The 18860-nt window shown below is 39.9% G+C and overlaps 1 protein-coding gene across 1 annotated transcript in view; it reads right to left on the bottom strand.

Annotated features, from left to right (window-relative positions):
* Positions 1-331: 331 nt before the first annotated feature.
* The window catches only part of LOC113406567 (FAS-associated factor 1), a 323445-nt gene continuing 304916 nt past the window's right edge, over positions 332-18860 (bottom strand). The window contains exon 19 of the mRNA XM_026651889.2: positions 332-3057. Within this exon, the coding sequence (XP_026507674.1) occupies positions 2974-3057 (84 nt within the window). The 3' untranslated portion in view covers positions 332-2973. The remainder of the gene's footprint in view (positions 3058-18860) is intronic.

Here is an 18860-nt window from a genome sequence, read left to right as displayed (position 1 = left end):
CAGAAAAGGTACAGTTTATGAAAGCCAAAGGCCTGTTCTGCTACATTAAGAAAAAATAATTTCATAAAAAAACCACCCTCACTAAATGTAAGAGTGCAGACGAAGAGAATACAGATGAAACACTTGGCTTTTGCTTAATCTCTAATGTGATTAGAACAGCAATGCCAAAAGCAGGAAGTTTCCTCAGAAGCCGCAGAGAGAGCGCCACCTTCACCATAATGTTTAGAGGGTTAACAGTTAAAGCCAACATTTTATTACAGGATTCCATTAACAATAATTCATTAAGATTTAATATGAATGCATTAATGATAATCCATTAATATGAGGGAGCTGAAGATATAAAAGCAGAATCAGAGATATGCTCCGTAGTACATTGTAACAGTTTTAGGTAATGTTGCATAACAAAATTAGTCTGAATAATGATTGGTGAATTAACCGCACCAGCAGAGCAGATGATGTGAATACTATGGTTAGTTTAGGACAGCAGAAAATCATGCATAGGATATTCATGTTTCCACACTGGATCAATTTGCATAATGGGCCTAATCTGGAAAGGGGTCTCAAACCCAGGAGGCTGCTTCTCAAAATGAGGCCCAATGTCTCTTAGAACTGAAATCATAAACATTTTGTTGAAATAGATATATTTGCATTCTTGCAGGATGATGTTTTATATACCAGAAGAGGGCTGCAATACCACCACTTAGAACGGTTTTAATTATCACCACCACGTTTTGATGATATTTTGTGGTATGAATAAAATGAGAAGAAACTGTCAAAACAAATGTTAGGAAAAAAACCAGGAGCATTGACTTCAACAGATTCAACAAATATTCAAGCCACATTTAATAACTTTATGAAATTAGTATCAAAGAATATATAGTCAAAATACAGAAATAAAGTTGAATGAGAGAAAACAGCATGATGAGATCAAACAAAAGTTAAACAGAACAGATTAAATATAAAAAGTTAACTGAAAGGTCACTCTGCTACGTGCAGCAATATTTCAGCAACTCCTTTCTTTAATAGTCAATTTAACAATGACGAGCTAATTGGGGGAGGAGGGGGAAGTTAAAGCATCACTTTGAAATGTCTGCTGTGTAAGTTACTGTGATTGTGCAAACAAAGTCACCCCAGTTTGCAACCTGTGTTAAATTTAGATTTAATAGATGTAGTGTTCGCTTTTGTTTTGTTTTGCTTTTCTCGTGAAGCAGTACAAAGGTTTAGAATGAAGTGTCTGCATTTAGTTCTCCATTACATTTACATTTGCCTTTCATTTGGCTGCTATTGTGTGTGTTGTGGACTGCAGATGATTAAAATTTGCTTACACATCCAAACCTTTAGCTTGTCATGAATACATCACTTCTAAAAGTATGTGCTGTGTGCATTATTAATTACAGAATTATCATAAAGATACAGTAAGGCTTTCCCCACTCTGAAGTTTGCATTTTTTGGTAGGTAACAATATATCAGCTTTACTAACACCCTAATAATAGTCATACATTAATTTTATATCTCCATTCCTCCAAAAGAAAAAAAAAAGACTGAAGGTGTGTACAGTTAGTTTCTGATTAGTATAAAATGTTCAAATTGGGATTCGATCTGCTACGGTAAAGAACATGAGTTACGTATAAACAAAGTGTGAAAAATAATATTCCAAGTAGTTTGATTAGCAGCTGATGTTTCTGTAGTGCTCCTGTGCACTATACAGTAAGCCCAGGAATAAAACAAAAAACAGATCAAAAGTGTTTTGATGCAGGTTTAGGCATCAAGTGTATGTTATGGTCTGAACCTTCAGTATGCTCATTCTATGGTTTAGGTACATAAGGTACCAAATTTTGTCCATATCAGATACCAGATAGTTGGTGCATACATTTCAGACAATGGAACTAGAATTTGTTAATCTGAGACGGGATCAGTAATCTCTTGTTAAAATGTCAAAAAAGTGTGCAATAATAAGGCAGATTTCTTATTACACCATCTCTTTAGATATTTATCATTTGGTGAAACAAACAAGGTGCTTTAAAAACAGCAGAGTAATAGGATACAAACAAGTGCCAGAAAGAAGGAAAAATGCAAAAATGGGAACTACCATTTCTTCCACAATGAGGAATAGAGAACTTTTGTATCTGGTATTTGAAAGATTTTTAACAGCTGATACTCAATATCAGCTGATTCCTGAAGTGTTGGCAAGATACCAGGTTTCTGGTACTGGCCCATTTCTAACATTATTTAAATATTCACATCATGCAATAAGCAGTTTCACACACTGCAATGTAATGGAAAATACTTCCTAAACTGAATTAGAATCGAGACCCAAAGCAGAACCAGTAAATAAATATCTTGCATATATGTCAAACTATATTCTTCAAACAAAACCTTACATCTTATCAAAGAAGTCAGAAAGTACCAACAAAAATTATGTGCTTTCTACTATAATACTGTTAAATTTCCATGTTTGAGAATGTCCCATTTAATTTTTTCTGCCTCTTCAAATTAGGTGGCAAAGTAGAAATTCAAACACAGAGTAAAATGCATATATATGAGAGCGCTGGCTCAGCGAGATATCAAATATACAGCATTCTAGTGTCAAAAGTACAGGCAGAAATGTCCAAGATTTCTTGGTGAAAAAGGGGCATTTGAGGAGTAAAAATTCTACTTAACAATCACTCACATTTTAACAGTGCATTAATTATAACAAAAGCCAGATGAGAAGTGAGCAACAGAATCGTAATGTTCAGTGTTCATAACAGAATATTATCCTCTGCTCATTTAAACGAGGTTGGAAACATATACTCATGTATGTGAAACTTTAAGTAGCTAGGTTTATTCTTTTTTCAGGATTCTTGCAAGAGGCAGAGTTGTGACACTGCATTGAATTGGATGACAGTAGAAGGTGGTTTTGCTAGAAGCCTTTCTCCCAACGCTGTGCCTCTGTCTTATCAAAGGATTACGAGTCCTGCAATCTGTTTTGATCTATTCTTTTGCCTCTAGGAAAAGGGTTTCTTGAGGATACAGTTTTACCTCCAGTAATGATTTATTTGGATCCAACTGAGTCACCTGTAAAGATAAAAAAGAAATCTGAAAAGACATGTATAAGTAGATTTCCTTTGAACTGTATATTTTTAGGAGTATAGATTAATGTTCATTGGGGAGCAGTTTTGATTTCTGCCTGGGGGATTCACAAAGATAATTCCCATTAGTGCTAATGGGAGCTCTGTGCATTCCCAGTACATTGGTGAAAGAACAGATTCAACAGATACTACACATTTGCTCAGAGAAAAGTTGTTTACTTTCCCTCATCATCTTCAGTATGAAGATATCTGTTTTTGTCACAGTGGGGATGTCATTCTGAAAGGATTACTGGAACACTGGGGGTGAAGGTGAGAGACACGAAAAGACTACAAGCTCACATGCATCCTAAATGCCCACTTACTTCAAGGGGAGATTTAAGTGTGCAAGAATGTAGGATTGGCTTTATATTTTATTCATTTGAGCCCTGGTTCAGCAAAGCATTAAGGGCCAGATTTTTAATACCATTTAGGAACCTAAAGATGCAGATAGGCGCATAGTGGGATTGTCACACCTAGGCATCTAGCTAAGCACTTGGAATTTGGTGCCTGAGCGCTTTTGAAAACCCCACTACGCACCTATTTGTATCTTTAGGTTCCTAAATGCCTTTAAAAATTGGCTCTTAAGGCTTTGAGCACCTTCAACTACAACTGGCTTTCACTTTAAACTGTGAGTAATCTCATCCCTGTCCAACAAAGCATTCAAGCTCCATTGAAGTAACTTCAGTGAAACTTAAGCATGTACTTAAGTGCTTTACTGAAATGTAGCATGTGCTCAAGTGCTTTGGAAACTGTCCTACATATGGGCTTGATCCATGCATTTAGGCTCAGTCTCTAGAGCTATGAAGTTTTCAGTAGGAGGTATTTGCTGGTAATGTTTCACATACACAAAATAGTGGAGAGGAGAGCCCAGCCTTCTGAATCAAACATTTGTATGTTGCAACATCCAGACTTGTATAACACCACTGTGGCATTTAAAAGGACAATGGCAAGGTTTTGCTATAAATATTTAAACACTACTTTTTACTTTGTTTGAAATAATTCATTGATAGTTTGAACTTTAGTTCTGTTTGCTAACCCATTTTTTACTTCTTTCTTTGCACATGCACACTGGTTTGTTATTGAGGGTATGTTCATGAGTACTGTATTATTAGCATTATGCTAAAACAGCAATGACAAATGCATACAGGCAAGCCTTATTTAGAAGCAAGAAGTGTTTTACCTAGGACCATATCATGCCACTGGTTTTTAAGGAGTACTTTTAATAGAAATAAATGCTTAAAAAAATAGAATCAGTGACATATTAGGGTCCCAGGTGTGTCAGGTATTAGAAATTACTATAATTAACACCTAGTGTATTTAATTTTCATTTCTGCCTTGAATGCAGTTTGGGTATGGTATGCTTCTCTTATCAATCCTGGTATACTAAAAGTTTTAAAATGCAATTAAAAACTGAACTGAAAAAATTGTTTTCAAAATTTCAAAGACTGGATTGGGAAAACAGATTTCTTTTTTAAAGTAGTAAAATATTGTATCTACCTACTTTGATGTATCCGCTTAATTTTATAGCATTTATTCCCAAAATCTTTATTGCCACTGTTTTACTGTGCACTTGCAGATAATTAACTATTTTTACATTTTAAAAAAAATGTGCTTATCACTTCTCTAAGCACATTCTCTAAGATTTAAAATCAATCTCATTCACCCTGATGAATGTAATGGAACTTAAAAAAATACGGATGCATATTTTTAATTCCCAATGCTGGGATATATTTTCTTATGTTTTAGATACCACAGTGAGTTATCTGTGAATGGTAGAGAAGAAAAATAGTTCGTACAGACACCAGACCATTAAAATTCATTTGTAGATAATAAGAATCTAACTCCAATTATGCATTCCTGCACAGATGCTGCTTAAATTATTGAAAGGTTATCTTAGAAAGCAAACCTGTTATGTAAAAAACAGCCAAAGTAGTGCGTTTAAGTTTGTGATTACAGAAGTATACTAATTAAGTACCTTTGTTGCATTTTTAATGCTTTAGTATTCTTCTGCTACAGTCCATTGCATTTAGGCGCTGAAAGGGAAGTATATAGGGACCTTTATAATTCTCAGCACAAGAGGTACAGTGCACCTGAGAGAAGCAATTTTATTTCTCTGTTCAGTTTAAACCTGTATCTAATTAGATCCTCTCTCGTTTCAAATCCCACAACCCCTTTATTGCAAAAGCAAGAAAATGTAGGTGGAGAGAGAGAGATTTGTTTGTATCAGGCAAAAACGGATTTGAAAAGCAGCGCTGGGTTAATGAACACTATCCTCCAGACTGTAACCAGATGGAAACCTATTATTCACTTGAGTGTAATTAATGATACACAGCCTAATCAAAACTCTTGGGTTTGCAAACTTCAGTTACCTTAATAACAACGATGAGCGATGTCCTTTTCTCAATTTCTTTATATGTGGGAAGTTAGTTAAAAGCAACATTCAGTACCTGCAGTAAGAAGCTTGTGCCACTTTTCACCCTTGATTTCAGTGTGCTGTTTTTTAATCCACTGAGGGACAGCAGAGTTTGCAAATGTTTACACCATTACCCAATTAACTAACAATATGGCTCCTACATCTGTCAACAAACAAAGCTGTTGTTGCTTTGTTTTAGCTCCTTGGCATTTTCTGTTCATATGGGTCGCCATTGTACTTAATTATCACGCCATAACCCTTCTGCAGCTTCTACTTTGTTATTTGTGGTTTGTAAATATGTTGTTTACCAAAAAGAACAGAAGCTTTATTAGTGAACACACCTCTGACCAAAAGAAATGCTTCAACTGGTGAATAAATGATTAAATACAGGACTAAGCTAAAGCACCTTGCAACTTCAAATATCTTTAGAATTAGAAACCAAGAGAGTTGTATACAACAAAGATCAAAGGCCCTGTAAGAAATGTCACTAACACAGGTGTCTCTACCCCACTTTCTAGTGAGATTTATTCTGCTTAGCCAGATTTATATGGCTATTTCACAGTGTAACTCCAAAGACTGAAACATTCTTTATATTCACTTTATAATCTGTTACATTAATACGACATTAAAATAAAATCTGGCACTTCTAAAACTTTGCTCTGATGTAATGTTTTTCATTCATCATGCGTGTGTGTGTGTGTGTGTGTGTGTGTGTAAAATATATACATCTGAAGACTACTGTGTACTACATATGTTAAACTGAACAGAAAATGAGTTCAGAAATCCTGTTTATTATCTAAAGGTAACTTGCACGTTATGGCCCCAATTTCGGGAAGAACTGAAGCATGTGCTTAACGCTAAGCACTCAAGTAGTCCCATTGCTCTCAATGAGACTCAGGCACTTAAGGTTCAGCACACACGGAAGTGACTTACTGTTTACAAAATTCCCCTCAAATGAGGCGTTCAGTACATTTGTTTAAGCCTTGCTTTTTTCTTTTTATTCTTAGATTCCGAGAAATCTAGTTCCACACCAGTCACTGGCTCACACTCAAATGATGCCCCACTTATCCCATGGTTACAAAAGCAGACTGGGCATAGAGTTTGCCCAATGAAGAAGTCTTTTTAAATAACTTAGTGGTTTTGCAAAGTTTTAATTATTCTATATTCCAAGGGATATAAAACAAGAGCAACCGTTTATATATCATATAAAAGGCCCTGTCAGCTGACTTCATGCGCCATCAGGGTTCCATGTCCGATACGATGCCAATGGCTTAGTGTTTGTTGGGACGCCACATAAAATGGGAGAAGGTGATGGGAGCAGCACTGGATGTTCAGGAGCTCGAAGTACATCTTAAAGTACAATAATGTGCTCAGTAAAGTGCTCAAGCGTATGATATTCTATGGAAATAACTTTCATTGGTGTGTTTTATATTCTCTACATTTTAATATCTTTTTATAGCAAAAAAAAGTTTTTCCTTCCAAACTCATTTTCTGCAGCATTGGCATGCTCACCTGAACTGACCTACGTGTACTGCTACTACACATTCGCATCCTGTACAGCAGCAATTTTACTGTTTACAAGGTATGGTTTCTTACCCACCCTAACCCTGCAGGGAAGAGGTAAGAAAAAAAATGGCTTAATGCCCAGGAAGGTCATTTAAAAATAATGAACTGAATATACAATTATTATAACACGTACTTGAGCAGCAAATATCACACCCTTCACCTCCCTCTACACCGTAGGACAAGGATCCGATTCTTGAGTAGCACAAATCTCTCTTCTACTTACACACGCATGAATACATTTCATGAATCAAATGCACAAAGAGTTCTTTTACTCTCTTTCCTAATCTCCCTAAGTATAAATGCAGTGAAAATTACTTAAATGCACACCTGGTAAAGGACTAAATCTGTTTAAAAAACTATATTTTCACTCTGACACACAAACAAATACAGTGACTCCTTTCTACCTGTTAAAATAATAATCTCTGTGTGTAAAAGGGTTATCTGGATAATAGGGTCAACTGTGGGCACAAATAAAGAGTGTGTACTTTTATAGAAATAAATGCAATTAGATCTGGTTTAGCTGAATTAGCTTGAAAATACTTTTAATTTGAATGAAAGAAACCTGTCATGTTAACAAATAAGGAACAATATTAGATCATAGTTAGCAAAACAGGGCAAATAAAACATTACACATCTTGTTCACAATAAAAAGCTTTAATCCAGAAACACTGAGTGACTGAGCTACTATACCTATATGTACCTGACTTCTGGATACTTTTAAAAACAAAATTTTAGATCCAACACATTTCTTCCAAGATGTATATTTAATCCAATAACCAATATTAACATATCCAAGAAAGAGATGCTATAACCCGACCCCCACACTCCTAATCCTCCCCCCACAAATTCCAGATCGCTTTCTGGTAAAAACTGACTTCAGTGGAGCTGTGACAATTTACACCAGCTGAGAATCTGCCCATAGATCCTGTTTCTCCAGGCCATATGTGCCTGACTTCTATTACTACCTGTCTGTCTAGATTGTAAGCTAAGTGAGGCAGAGACCACGTCCTCCTCTGTCTTTTGTACAAAGCTGAGCACACCAACAGAGCACCAGAGCACAACACATAACAACAATAAACCAAAAACCAGTGGTGTTCAGTTTTTCAATTTTATAGCGAGTCGTGTGATATTTGGGACTTTTCTTCCAGCCTCAGCTGCTGGGGCCATGTGATTACTTGAAAATCTCACTTTCAATTTTTTTTTAAAAAAAGTAAGAGAAAATGTTGAACATGTAAACCCTAACCGCTGCAACACCAGAATCCAAATAAAAGGAACCACATATTTATTATTTTTAAACAGGTCTTGATTTCTGAACAAATCTCATGAGTTTATGGGGCCTGGCTCATGACATTTTAACAGTTGGAGTTGGCAATACAGTATAACCTCAGGGTTACGGACACCAGAGTTACAAACTGATCAGTCAACCACACACCTTTATGCAATCAGGCAGCAGCAGAGACCAAAAAGAAAAAGGCAAATACCATACAGTACTGTGTTAAACGTAAACGACTACAAAAATAAAGGGAAAGCAGCATTTTTCTTCTTCAGAGTAAAGTTTCAAAACTGTATTAAGTCAATGTTCAGTTGTAAACTTTTGAAAGAACCAGAACATTTTGTTCAGAGTTATGAACATTTCAGTTACGAATAACCTCCATTCCCAAGGTGTTCGTAACGCTGAGGTTCTACTGCACTGCAAAACAGTGTTCGATCTGCTCAGAGTGTTTGATGTCCTTAGATCTTTTAGTATTTTTTAAAAAATAAAACCAAACGTATCCAAATGGCATCAGCAAGTTTTATCTTTTTATGCAGTCGGGTATTGCTATATCTCATTTTTACAAGCATAGTTCCACCGCAACATATGTGGCTTTCAGCAACTTTGGACAGAGCAAATTAAACATGTTAATAGTAAGAGTTTGCATTTACATCGTAACTTTCACCCAAGGATCTCAAAGCACTTTACAAACATTAAAATGGCTATTGTGAATTAGGTATTATCCTTACTTGACAGATGGGTAAACTGTAGCATAGAGAGATTATGTCACTTGGCAAAGGATACACAGTGAGTCAGCAGCAGAGTTGGGAACAGAACCCAGGAGTAGTGCTGGGGGAATAACTGAGTTTTCAGTTCAGTGGCAGTTCTGGGGGGAAAATATAATTGGTTTGAGTTGAAATGAATCTGATTTTTTTCCAGAAGTTTTGGCGAATAGAAAAGGCCTGTTTCAGGTCAGTTCCAGAGCAAGGATTTGAACCTGGGTCATTCCAGGTGAGTGCCTTAATCACTTGGCTTAAGATGATTGGTGAAGTGCCAGGGGGCAGCAGCAGCAGCACCTCCTCTTCTGCCTCTGCCTCTTCTGGCTGTTTTGTGAATAGCTGAAACTATTCATGTCAAATTCACAAATAGTTTTGGGTCGATTGAAACTGCATTTTTTGTTGAATAAAATATTCGCCTGAAATATTTCACCCAGGTCTGCTCAGGAGTACTGGCTCCCACGCCCTTGCTCTAACTTCTAGATCACACCCTCTTGCCCTTTATTATATCATTACATTGTGTAGATTGTTGCAGAATAGTTAGAATGAACTATTAGCCTGTGTGTGTTACAGACTGCACAAAGTTCTGGGAGAAGTTTAGGAAGCAGATTCACAGAGTATGACTCTTTCTTTTATGATGACCTATTGCACTGAACTGAATGGAATTCTTGTACTGAACTGAATGGAATTCTTGCACCACTGATTTCAATTGGACTACATGTAGTGAGAATTATTGTATGTAGTGTTTAATCTTGCGTAGTGTTTAATCTTGCATAAAAGTATAATGTACAGTAAGAATGATCCAAGTGATACTGTACATGGTGAGATATGGGTAGTGTTTTGTCCATGGATGTGACCAATATAACATATTACAATTAAAAATTATAGAAACCAGCCTATTGATCTGATGGCATTTAATGAGTAAGATTTTGAATCCTTATCACTAGAGGTCAGAGAGCTAATACCTTCACCTTGAATGTTTGGAGGGGGCTGGAGGTGGGGAGAGATGAGTGTGTATTATGCCACTGCCATGGCACTCTGTCTACAGATGGATTTGGATAAGAAGCAAGGTTGGATACAGGGAAGGAAGGTCCTGCTGGAGGCCTAGTGTTATATTTAAATAGGATTGATAAGGGATAAGAAGGGAAGATGGGAATATGGCCAATCAGAAAGGTTAAAGGCTCAAATCACCCCACTTCTCCTGCTTAAACTTTGAATATTTGTTGCCAATTGGATCTGGTTAGCTCAGAAGAACTTAGCTGTTATGGAAAATCCACAAGGAATTCCATCGTTTGATGTCATATAGCTATACACATGGTCATCAGCAGGTTTGGGGGATCCAGCACACACACCTCTGCCACCTGAGCTAACAGAGTAACTGATAGCAGCAGGAGGTTATCATTCTTTATGTGGGCCAGCACTAGAGGTGAATGGGACGCTTTGTCAGTGGGTTTCACAGATACTTGCTGACAGCAGAGGAATGGAGAGACTCAGGAAATTTGGGTTCTACTCTATGCTCTCCAGAGGAGTGTGCTGTAGTGGGCAGACTCTTCTGCCCATTCTCCCCAAGTATGTCCCAGTCCCAATCAAGTCTCTCCCCCACAGCTGTCTCTTTGTCCCAGTCATTCCTAATCTCCTTGTTCAGCAAGTCCTAATGTCATATCTTGGGATTCTCCATCCCACTCCCAGTCCCCACCAGCTCCTTGTCACCAGTGCCCTTGCCCAGCCAGACCCCGTTCTACCCAGCTCCTCATCTATTTTGTGTCTCCACTCCCCTGGAGACTGGTCTCCAGTCACCCCAGAACCCTAATTTCCCATCCCCACTGGCTTCAAGTCCCAATTTCTCTCCCTGGGCACCTCACTGAGTATATCTCCCCCCACCCCCTTCCCCGCAGCTCCTTGTCCCAGTCTCTTCATCCAGCCAGTCCCAATTCTCCCCCACAGCTCCTCATCTGATCTCCATCTTTCCCTCAACTACTGGCTTCTGCTTCCCCCAGTTCCATCCCTAGCTTCCAGTCTCCTGGCCCAGCCAATTGCCCTCCACCCCCCAGCCTCTCAGTCCCAGTTTCCCGCCCAACCCAACTGCCAGTCCTAGCTTCCCTCTCCCCAACCTGGCAACCTCCAGTCCCAGTCTTCCTTCCCCTCCCCATACTCCTTTTCCCAATCTAATCCCCCAAGCAGGTCCAGCCTTTGTCCCCTCTGCATTAGAATTGGGCAGCTTCCTCCTCTATACTGCCAGGGGTGTCACTGAGAGCAGAGGAAAGACTGCTCTCCGGGCTGGTCTACACTAATGCTGTAAATCAATCTAAGTTATGCTAGTTCAGTTATGTAAATTACGTAACTGAAGTCAATGTAATTTAGATCGATTTACACGGGTGTCTGCACCACGCTACATCGATGGGAGACACTCTCCCGTCAACATAGCTTCCGTCTCTCAGGGAGGTGGAGTACAGACGTCGACGGCAGAGCACTCTCCCATTGACTTAACGTGTCTTCAACAGACCCGCTAAATCGACACTGCTGCATCGATTGCAGCAGTGCCGATTTAGCCGGTAGTGTAGACATGGGTTAGGTGCTTGGACCTGGGCCAGCCCACAGCAGCCCAGAGCTGCAATTGCAGGGGAAGTCCTGCTCTTCCCAGGCTGCAGCATACACAGTGCAGATGGAACCTTCAGGGGATTTAATAATAAAACAGCTGGGCCAAGTAATCCACCATCTGTACAGTCTCCCTCACAACTAATGAAATTGATGCATGTAAATTAGCAGTAGAGTAAGGGTGGTGATTTGTTGAGTTACCTCTGATATCACAACAGTCTAGGACTCTTTGCATGGCATAGATATATGCCTAGCTGTATCTGTACAGCTCATGGGTGTACAGTCAAAAGGCTAAGGTTAAAAATTTGATGATTGATGATTGAACCTGGTGATGATTGAACCTGGTGATATTCTGAAGAAAAAGTGGTCTCAGCCATGCTTGTAGCTGTTTCTGTTGCTTCACACTGACTCAATAGACATTCTAGGCTTCAGAGTGGCACGCGGACAAAGTGACAATCTTGGAATCGTACTATAGTTCAAACAAATCGCTACTGAGCATGTGTAAACTGCAATTTTTTAAAGACTTATAACTCGGTCAAATTTGGGCAGATTTTTGCAGGGACAGCAAAGGAAATGTACATCTCTGACACAAAGGCTACCGCCCTGCCAAATTTCAAGTCCACAGCATGTAGGCACTACAGCTTTTCTAAGAAAAGGTCACCAGAAATTTTTAACGTGTGCAAAACTATGTATTTTCCTTAGCCTTGTTCTTGTAAAGGGTTGAACCGTTTGGCTGAAATTTCTAAAAATTTCAGCCTGAGGCAGACGCCCGGCATGGAAAATTTCATTCTGAGCAGTCAAAAGATTAGTAAAGTTATAAGCATTTGAAAACAGGTTTGACAACCTTAGCATTAGGTGGTGCTACCAGCCCCACCTATAGTAAACCAAACAAACATTCAAAGGAGCTTTCAAGCTGTGGCCAATCACCATCTTGATTAATTTGCTTGCATGTTGTATCTGTTGGTTCTCTTAGATTGTAAGATCTTTAGGGGAAGGGTAATTTGGGGTAATAATGTAATAAAGAATAATATTTCCTTGCTTTTACAGGTTAAGTTAGACCCTCAGTGAATTTTAATTACTGCCTTGTTTGTGTGGGAAGGACAGCAGGTCATAAAGCTTCCCGTATCTTGTTGGACCTCCCTAAGACAATGACTAAAATGAGAGCTGGTCTATACAGGGTTTTAAGGATTTCACCCATCCTTCTGAAGGAGGGGCCAAGGGAATAAAAAAAAAAACAGGTTGTTCCCTAATGCTTCAATATATGCCAACCTTTTCTTCACATAATCTCATTACCTCTCCTCCTCATTGGCAGCAGCCAGCATCCCCCACCACCCCTGAGCAATTAGAAAGGCAGGTGGTCATTAGAAAGACAGGAATGTTGCTCTGCATCAGTCACCAGGGGATGCTGAAGCTCAATGTGTGCTATACCATCCCTCTCTGGATGCTGACTACCATCTCTGCACTGCTCCAATACTTTTATTTTGACCAAATTCGAATTCTCAGCAATAACATTTCCTTTCGGGAGCGGGGAGGGGAAAGAGAGAGAGGACTCCCTTGTGTCACAGAAGTTTCCACCAGGAGCTAAACAAACCTGATGACCATCCAATCAAGACTCGCAAGCACTAGGAGAGCTCCACCAGACGACACTCTTAGCAAAATATAGTGCTTCCGCATAGACTACTAGATGTAGATTATTGAGAAAGTACTAGTCAGTAATGGGATTTATATGCATTTAACTATAGAACAAAAACCCCAAAGGGTTTTTAACACCAGTTCAAAGGATGAAGGTCTCAGACAGGATAGTGATGAGCACTGTATAAAAACATGACTGACAGATAGAATCAATAACGTACACATGACTGCTTTTGCAATTTAGTTTGATGTATTTACTTATCCAGTTACCAAAACCGCAGGAGATCATTTCACGTTCTAGTAACCAGATAATGCATTTTTAATGTCTTAATGTTACCAAGGCTCTTTATGGGTATTTTGATACACCATATTTTTCCTGTGTGCAAAAATGTATAGAATGAATGTTAAGCATGAACCACAGGTTGAAAAATAAAAGGTGTCTTAAAGTATGTCTACATTCGAGCTAGAGGTGTAATTTCCAGTGTGGGTGGACGTATGCATGCAGCTCTGATCAAGCTACCTTGCTAAAAAGAGCAGCCCAGCCACCGTGGCACAGGTGGTGGGACTGGCTAGCCGCCCTGAGCACAGTCCCGCCCAGGACCTTAGGTATGCACTCGAGTGGCTAGCCCATCTTGCCGCCACAGCTAGGCGTCTGTTAGCACGTTCGCTCGATTATAGCTAGCACATGTACATCTACCTGTGCTGGAAATTACATCCTCAGTTTGAATATAGACATCAGTTTAGAAAGGGCCAGTTTAGACTGGATAGTGCTATAATCGAAAGCAGTTTCCCAGTTTCACTACAGTATACTTCCCCCTGCAATCAGATAATGTACTTGGGTTTCCCCTGAAGCAAACATTTTATAAAATAGGGTGCTGCGGGGTAAAAGGGCAGGGAATGGTGCATTTGGGCAGAATATTTTAATCCTGTAGACAGTGGAAGTATTCTTGCTTTTTTGCTCATTCCCCCCTTGGACTTCTCAACTCAAAATGAATCAACTGAAGGTTAGTATTCAGTACTGATTATTCAGTACTGGATTCTGGCTTTGGTGAGTCTTATATAAAAATAGAAATAATTTACCTTTTCTTCACTGGCCTGGCTTAAATTCTCCTGGAATTATTTAACGCTTTCACACAGAGGTCAACCCAATACTTTCAGAAACCCTGATATACACAGTCAAATTCTGTAGACCGATTTTTCAAAATATCTGGCTCCGGGGGTCAGGAGGGAATTCTCGCCTCCTTTTTCCTTGTCCACATACAGCTTTGCATAGATGGCTAGATGCATGAGGATATTCCACCTTCCTCTAAGATTCTGGTTATCAGCCACTGCTGATGCCAGGACACCAAGTTTGAACTGCTATAACAAATCTTATTTTCCAGGATGGAAATGTTAACAAAAATTTTGCTGAAAAGCCAGAATCATTCTAACATTCACCCACAAAAATTCTGACCACGGTAAATAGGGAAGTAACTTATCGGTAACAAGACAATGGCAAAACTGCTAGGCTGACTTCAATGGGGCCAGAATTTCACCCAGTCTTTGCAGATTCTCACTGAAAAAGGCTGCATCTCATGCTTTGTGAGCAATAGAACCATTAAAAGGAGTAAAACCATCATGGTAACATGTGACTTTAACACAGATTTGAATGTTCTGACCAGGATTATAAATAGTCTTGTTCACCTGAATTTAGTCGCCTTAGGCCTGTGCTCAAGCTTGGGGATAAGGCAGGGCTTAAAAGCCATTAGGCTGTGCAATCAAAAGGATATTGTCCTTCACAGAGGAACTGAACACATCAGTCAGTTATGGACAGCTTGGTAATACACAAAGCTCATTTTTTAAATCCAATACACTTCTCCGTGCAAAGCCTTTGAGTGGTTCCAAAGATGAGCATCAACAGCTGACTAAACTACAATAAGTGAATATAAACTACACTAAACGTAGTAGTTGGACAAATAAAACTAGTATTACATAATGGAAAAGAGAAGAAAGATGTGTTAAAGACGGAAAGTGTTGGCTTCAGTGACTGAACCAGCTGAGGTAGGGAGAGGAACTGCATGATTGTTAGATGGGTGTGGCCTTCTGTACAGGTGTTTGGAAAGTCTAGATCAGTGGTCTCCAAACTTTTTTGATCGCGCACTCCTATCAGTAAAAAAATTTTGAGCACGCACCCCCCGCCGCGCTGGCTCTACCATTTTTGCCGAAGCAAAAAAAAGTGCTCCTCCTGCTGCGCACCCCCAAGGATCCTCTTGCGCATCCCCTGAGGAGACCACTGATCTAGATCAGTGGTTGATAAACATGTGCCCCTAGCAGTTCTATTGCTTTGAATGGTTCTGCAGTTTGCAAAGGATGACACACAACCTCCTATACCAGTGGTTCTCAACCATGGGTCCGAGGCCCCCTGGGAGGCCATGAGCAGTTTTCAGGGGGTCCACCAAGCAGGACCAACCAGTGTTAGACTCACTGGGACCCAGGATAGAAAGCCTAAGCCCTGCTGCACAGGGCTGAAGCCCAGGGCCCTGAGCCCTGCCATCCGGGGCTGAAGCAGAAGCCTGAGCAATTTAGCTTTGTTGAGCGCCCTATGGCATGGGGCTGTGGGCAGTTGCCCTGCTTGCTACCCCTTAATGCCGGCCCTGACTTTTTATATGCAGAAAACCAGGTGGGATGTGGTGTTTTTATCATGTGTTTGGGGGGGCCTCAGAAAGAAAAAGGTTGAGAACCCTTGTTCTATACAATCCGAAGTTTCATGAGGGAGAATGCAAAGCTTTTAAGTTTTAAACTATGTGTTATTTTTAAAAAAAAGCAGTTCCCATTTTACATAATAAGAAATATGAATGATTAAAACCTACTGAAGAGATTACATAGATCAGATTACATGGATCAAATTACATTTTTTCTCCACTTGCAGAAATCATGACAAAGAGGAAATGCATCATTAACCATGCAATAAAACGAAAGAGTTGTAGGAGCCTCTTAAAACTTAAGAAAAACATTTATTTCACTAGCTGATTTTGTCCTTTTGTACTGGGAAAACATTGATTTATGTCCTAGAGCTTAAAATGAAGACAACTTTTGAGGTTTATTTTAACGACTTGTTCGTGCTCCAGGACCATGAGTTATATTAGCACAGTTGTGAACACTTGGTTAGTTAACTAGGACTACAGAATTAGTCCAAGGTTTATTTACATACATAGCTTATAAAATTCAGCAATGGAGTAATGTGAATTTAAAAATATATTTGAAATCCAGAAGATGGTGGCTCATCAGATAACTTTAAGATAGATCAAATACTGGGCTCGAACCTATTTGTTGGGTTTCTTTATGTCTCGATTGTTTCATTTTAATGGCTTAACCCCTCGATACTAGAGCATGATCTCCAGTGACAGTAGCAGGCACACTGTAATTTCGTAGTGCAGTGAAGAACCCCAATCCTAGCTATTATCCAGTGAAATGAGCATCATCTCAGTGAAGTAACATTTGATTTGAGCTGACATTTCAACTTTTTACACTCGGAATCCCATCTCCATTAAAACAGCCAAAGGTGCTGCAGTAGCTCTGTAACCAGCTGAGCCGGCAGGCAGTCCTCACTGAAGCTTCTACAGTGCTGCTCAGTACCAGAGTGCTACTGGATATGAGCACAATATAGTACGAGTCCTTCCACGTATGGCTGAGAGCATTTTTTTTCTGCACCCTGCTCATCTTTTCCCAGCCTTCCATCAAGGTGAAGGGAGGAGAAAGGAAGCTAAATCCTAAAGCTGTTCCTGGACCTAGGTCTTTTTGAGGACTGCACACTATCTAATGGCTAAGCTATTCCTTGAAGGCAGGAGTAGGGTGACCAGACAGCAGATGTGAAAAATTGGGACAGGGGGTGGTGGGTAATAGGCGCCTATATAAGACAAAACCTCAAATATCAGGACTGTCCCTATAAAATCAGGACATCTGGTCACCCTAGGCCGGAGTAGCTCTGGAACTGACAGTGCCATATAAACTCTTCCGGATCACCCAGCTCACCGGCGAGGGGTGCAGGTTACACCATCCCATAGGAGGAGGTTATGTGCTTGCCTCTATGCTACTGGCCAGAAATACTGACTGATGCAGGCCCTGTCTCCTTTGGGATGGCTTCCACTACAACAGGCCCTGGGGGACATTGCTCTTGGGGGACCCCAGGGATTGTGCTCATGCCTGGCTCTTGGAGGGGACATAAGGTACATAGGGAGGGTGGTGATCTCTCCCCTACTTTATACACCTATGCAATGATCAGGAACAGCCTGGCCCTACACCTACTGAAATCCTGATCAGCACCTGTCTTGACTGGATGCACTGTACAGTGTGGGTTAGATTCAATCTATTTTAGCTTTTAGGCAAAACAGATTTCCCCCCACCCCCATTTCTTCAAACTGCTGTTGGAATTGGCTAATTAAAAGGATTTAAACAATCTTAACACTCTAAACAGAGCAAACTGGTTCTGAATTATTAAGCAACATTTTAGATGCATTTGAATAACCTTAAGTGACTTAACTGCCACCTGATCCTAAGCTATGTCTCAGATAAATAAATGTGAAATACTGTAGAAGTCTTAGCTTACTACGGCTTCCAGATACAGTAAATAAAGAGCTTAAGTCTCCAGTACACTGTCTGCAAAAGACACTCTAAAATAAATGGTTTACACTGGTGTACACTTAAAGTGGAAATCGAAGAAAAAACTGCAGGGTTTAATTTTGATTTCCAGAGGAAAGTTGTAAGCACAGAATGTACAAAGCTCTCCCAATGCCCTTGCATGGTGCTATGGAGTGCTGTATTGCTGGAGGCGGTGTCTTTCAAATACCATGAAAAACCAAGGTCAGGAACATTCTGGTTAGTCATTAAAGATGCCATAGCATTTTCGCAAGCACAGGCTGTTAATTTTGATATCCTGGCCAAATTCCAGTCTGGTTCATTCCATTCTGGTTACTTAAACTGCCCCCTGTTGTATCAATTGGATGTGGCATCCTTCGCTTTCTGATCTAACATATCAAGAAAGGCCTGCTCTGTAAGATGTACAAAGGCCTCAGGAAGACTTCTGCAGACTTCTCCATGGGAAGAAGTGATAGCATACTAGGCTCTGGATGGATTTTGTAGCTGGCACACTTGGCGGACTATCACTGAGGTTACCTGGAGGGCTTTCAGGCTGGAAGAGGGCTCATGGAAAGGCCAAAAGGTCAGTGAGTACTGCTGAAAGAGCAGGCTCATGTTTCTAGGGCTAGCTCTGCTTTTTGCTGTGTTGTTAAATAGCTGCTGTGTTAACATGCAAGAGGTGGCTGCATTTCAGTGGTGGGTAAAGGGATTCTTGGAAGGAACCATAAAAACACATGTAGACTGTGCCAAAGCCAACAAGTACATTTCACATCAAATACCAAAAGGGCATCCCCCTCCTTTAAAAAGGTCTGTTTATATACATACAGCCTTTGCACATGCATCTCATAAAAAAACTGCACTGAACTAATATTCACAGTACACGTAGCATTGTAATCAGCAGG

Source organism: Terrapene carolina, unplaced genomic scaffold (assembly GCF_002925995.2).
Source record: "Terrapene carolina triunguis isolate 2854851 unplaced genomic scaffold, T_m_triunguis-2.0 Scaffold105, whole genome shotgun sequence".
NCBI lineage: Eukaryota > Metazoa > Chordata > Testudines > Emydidae > Terrapene > Terrapene triunguis.
Note: the sequence above shows the minus strand (reverse complement) of the source record. Positions and strands in the feature narration are given on the sequence as shown.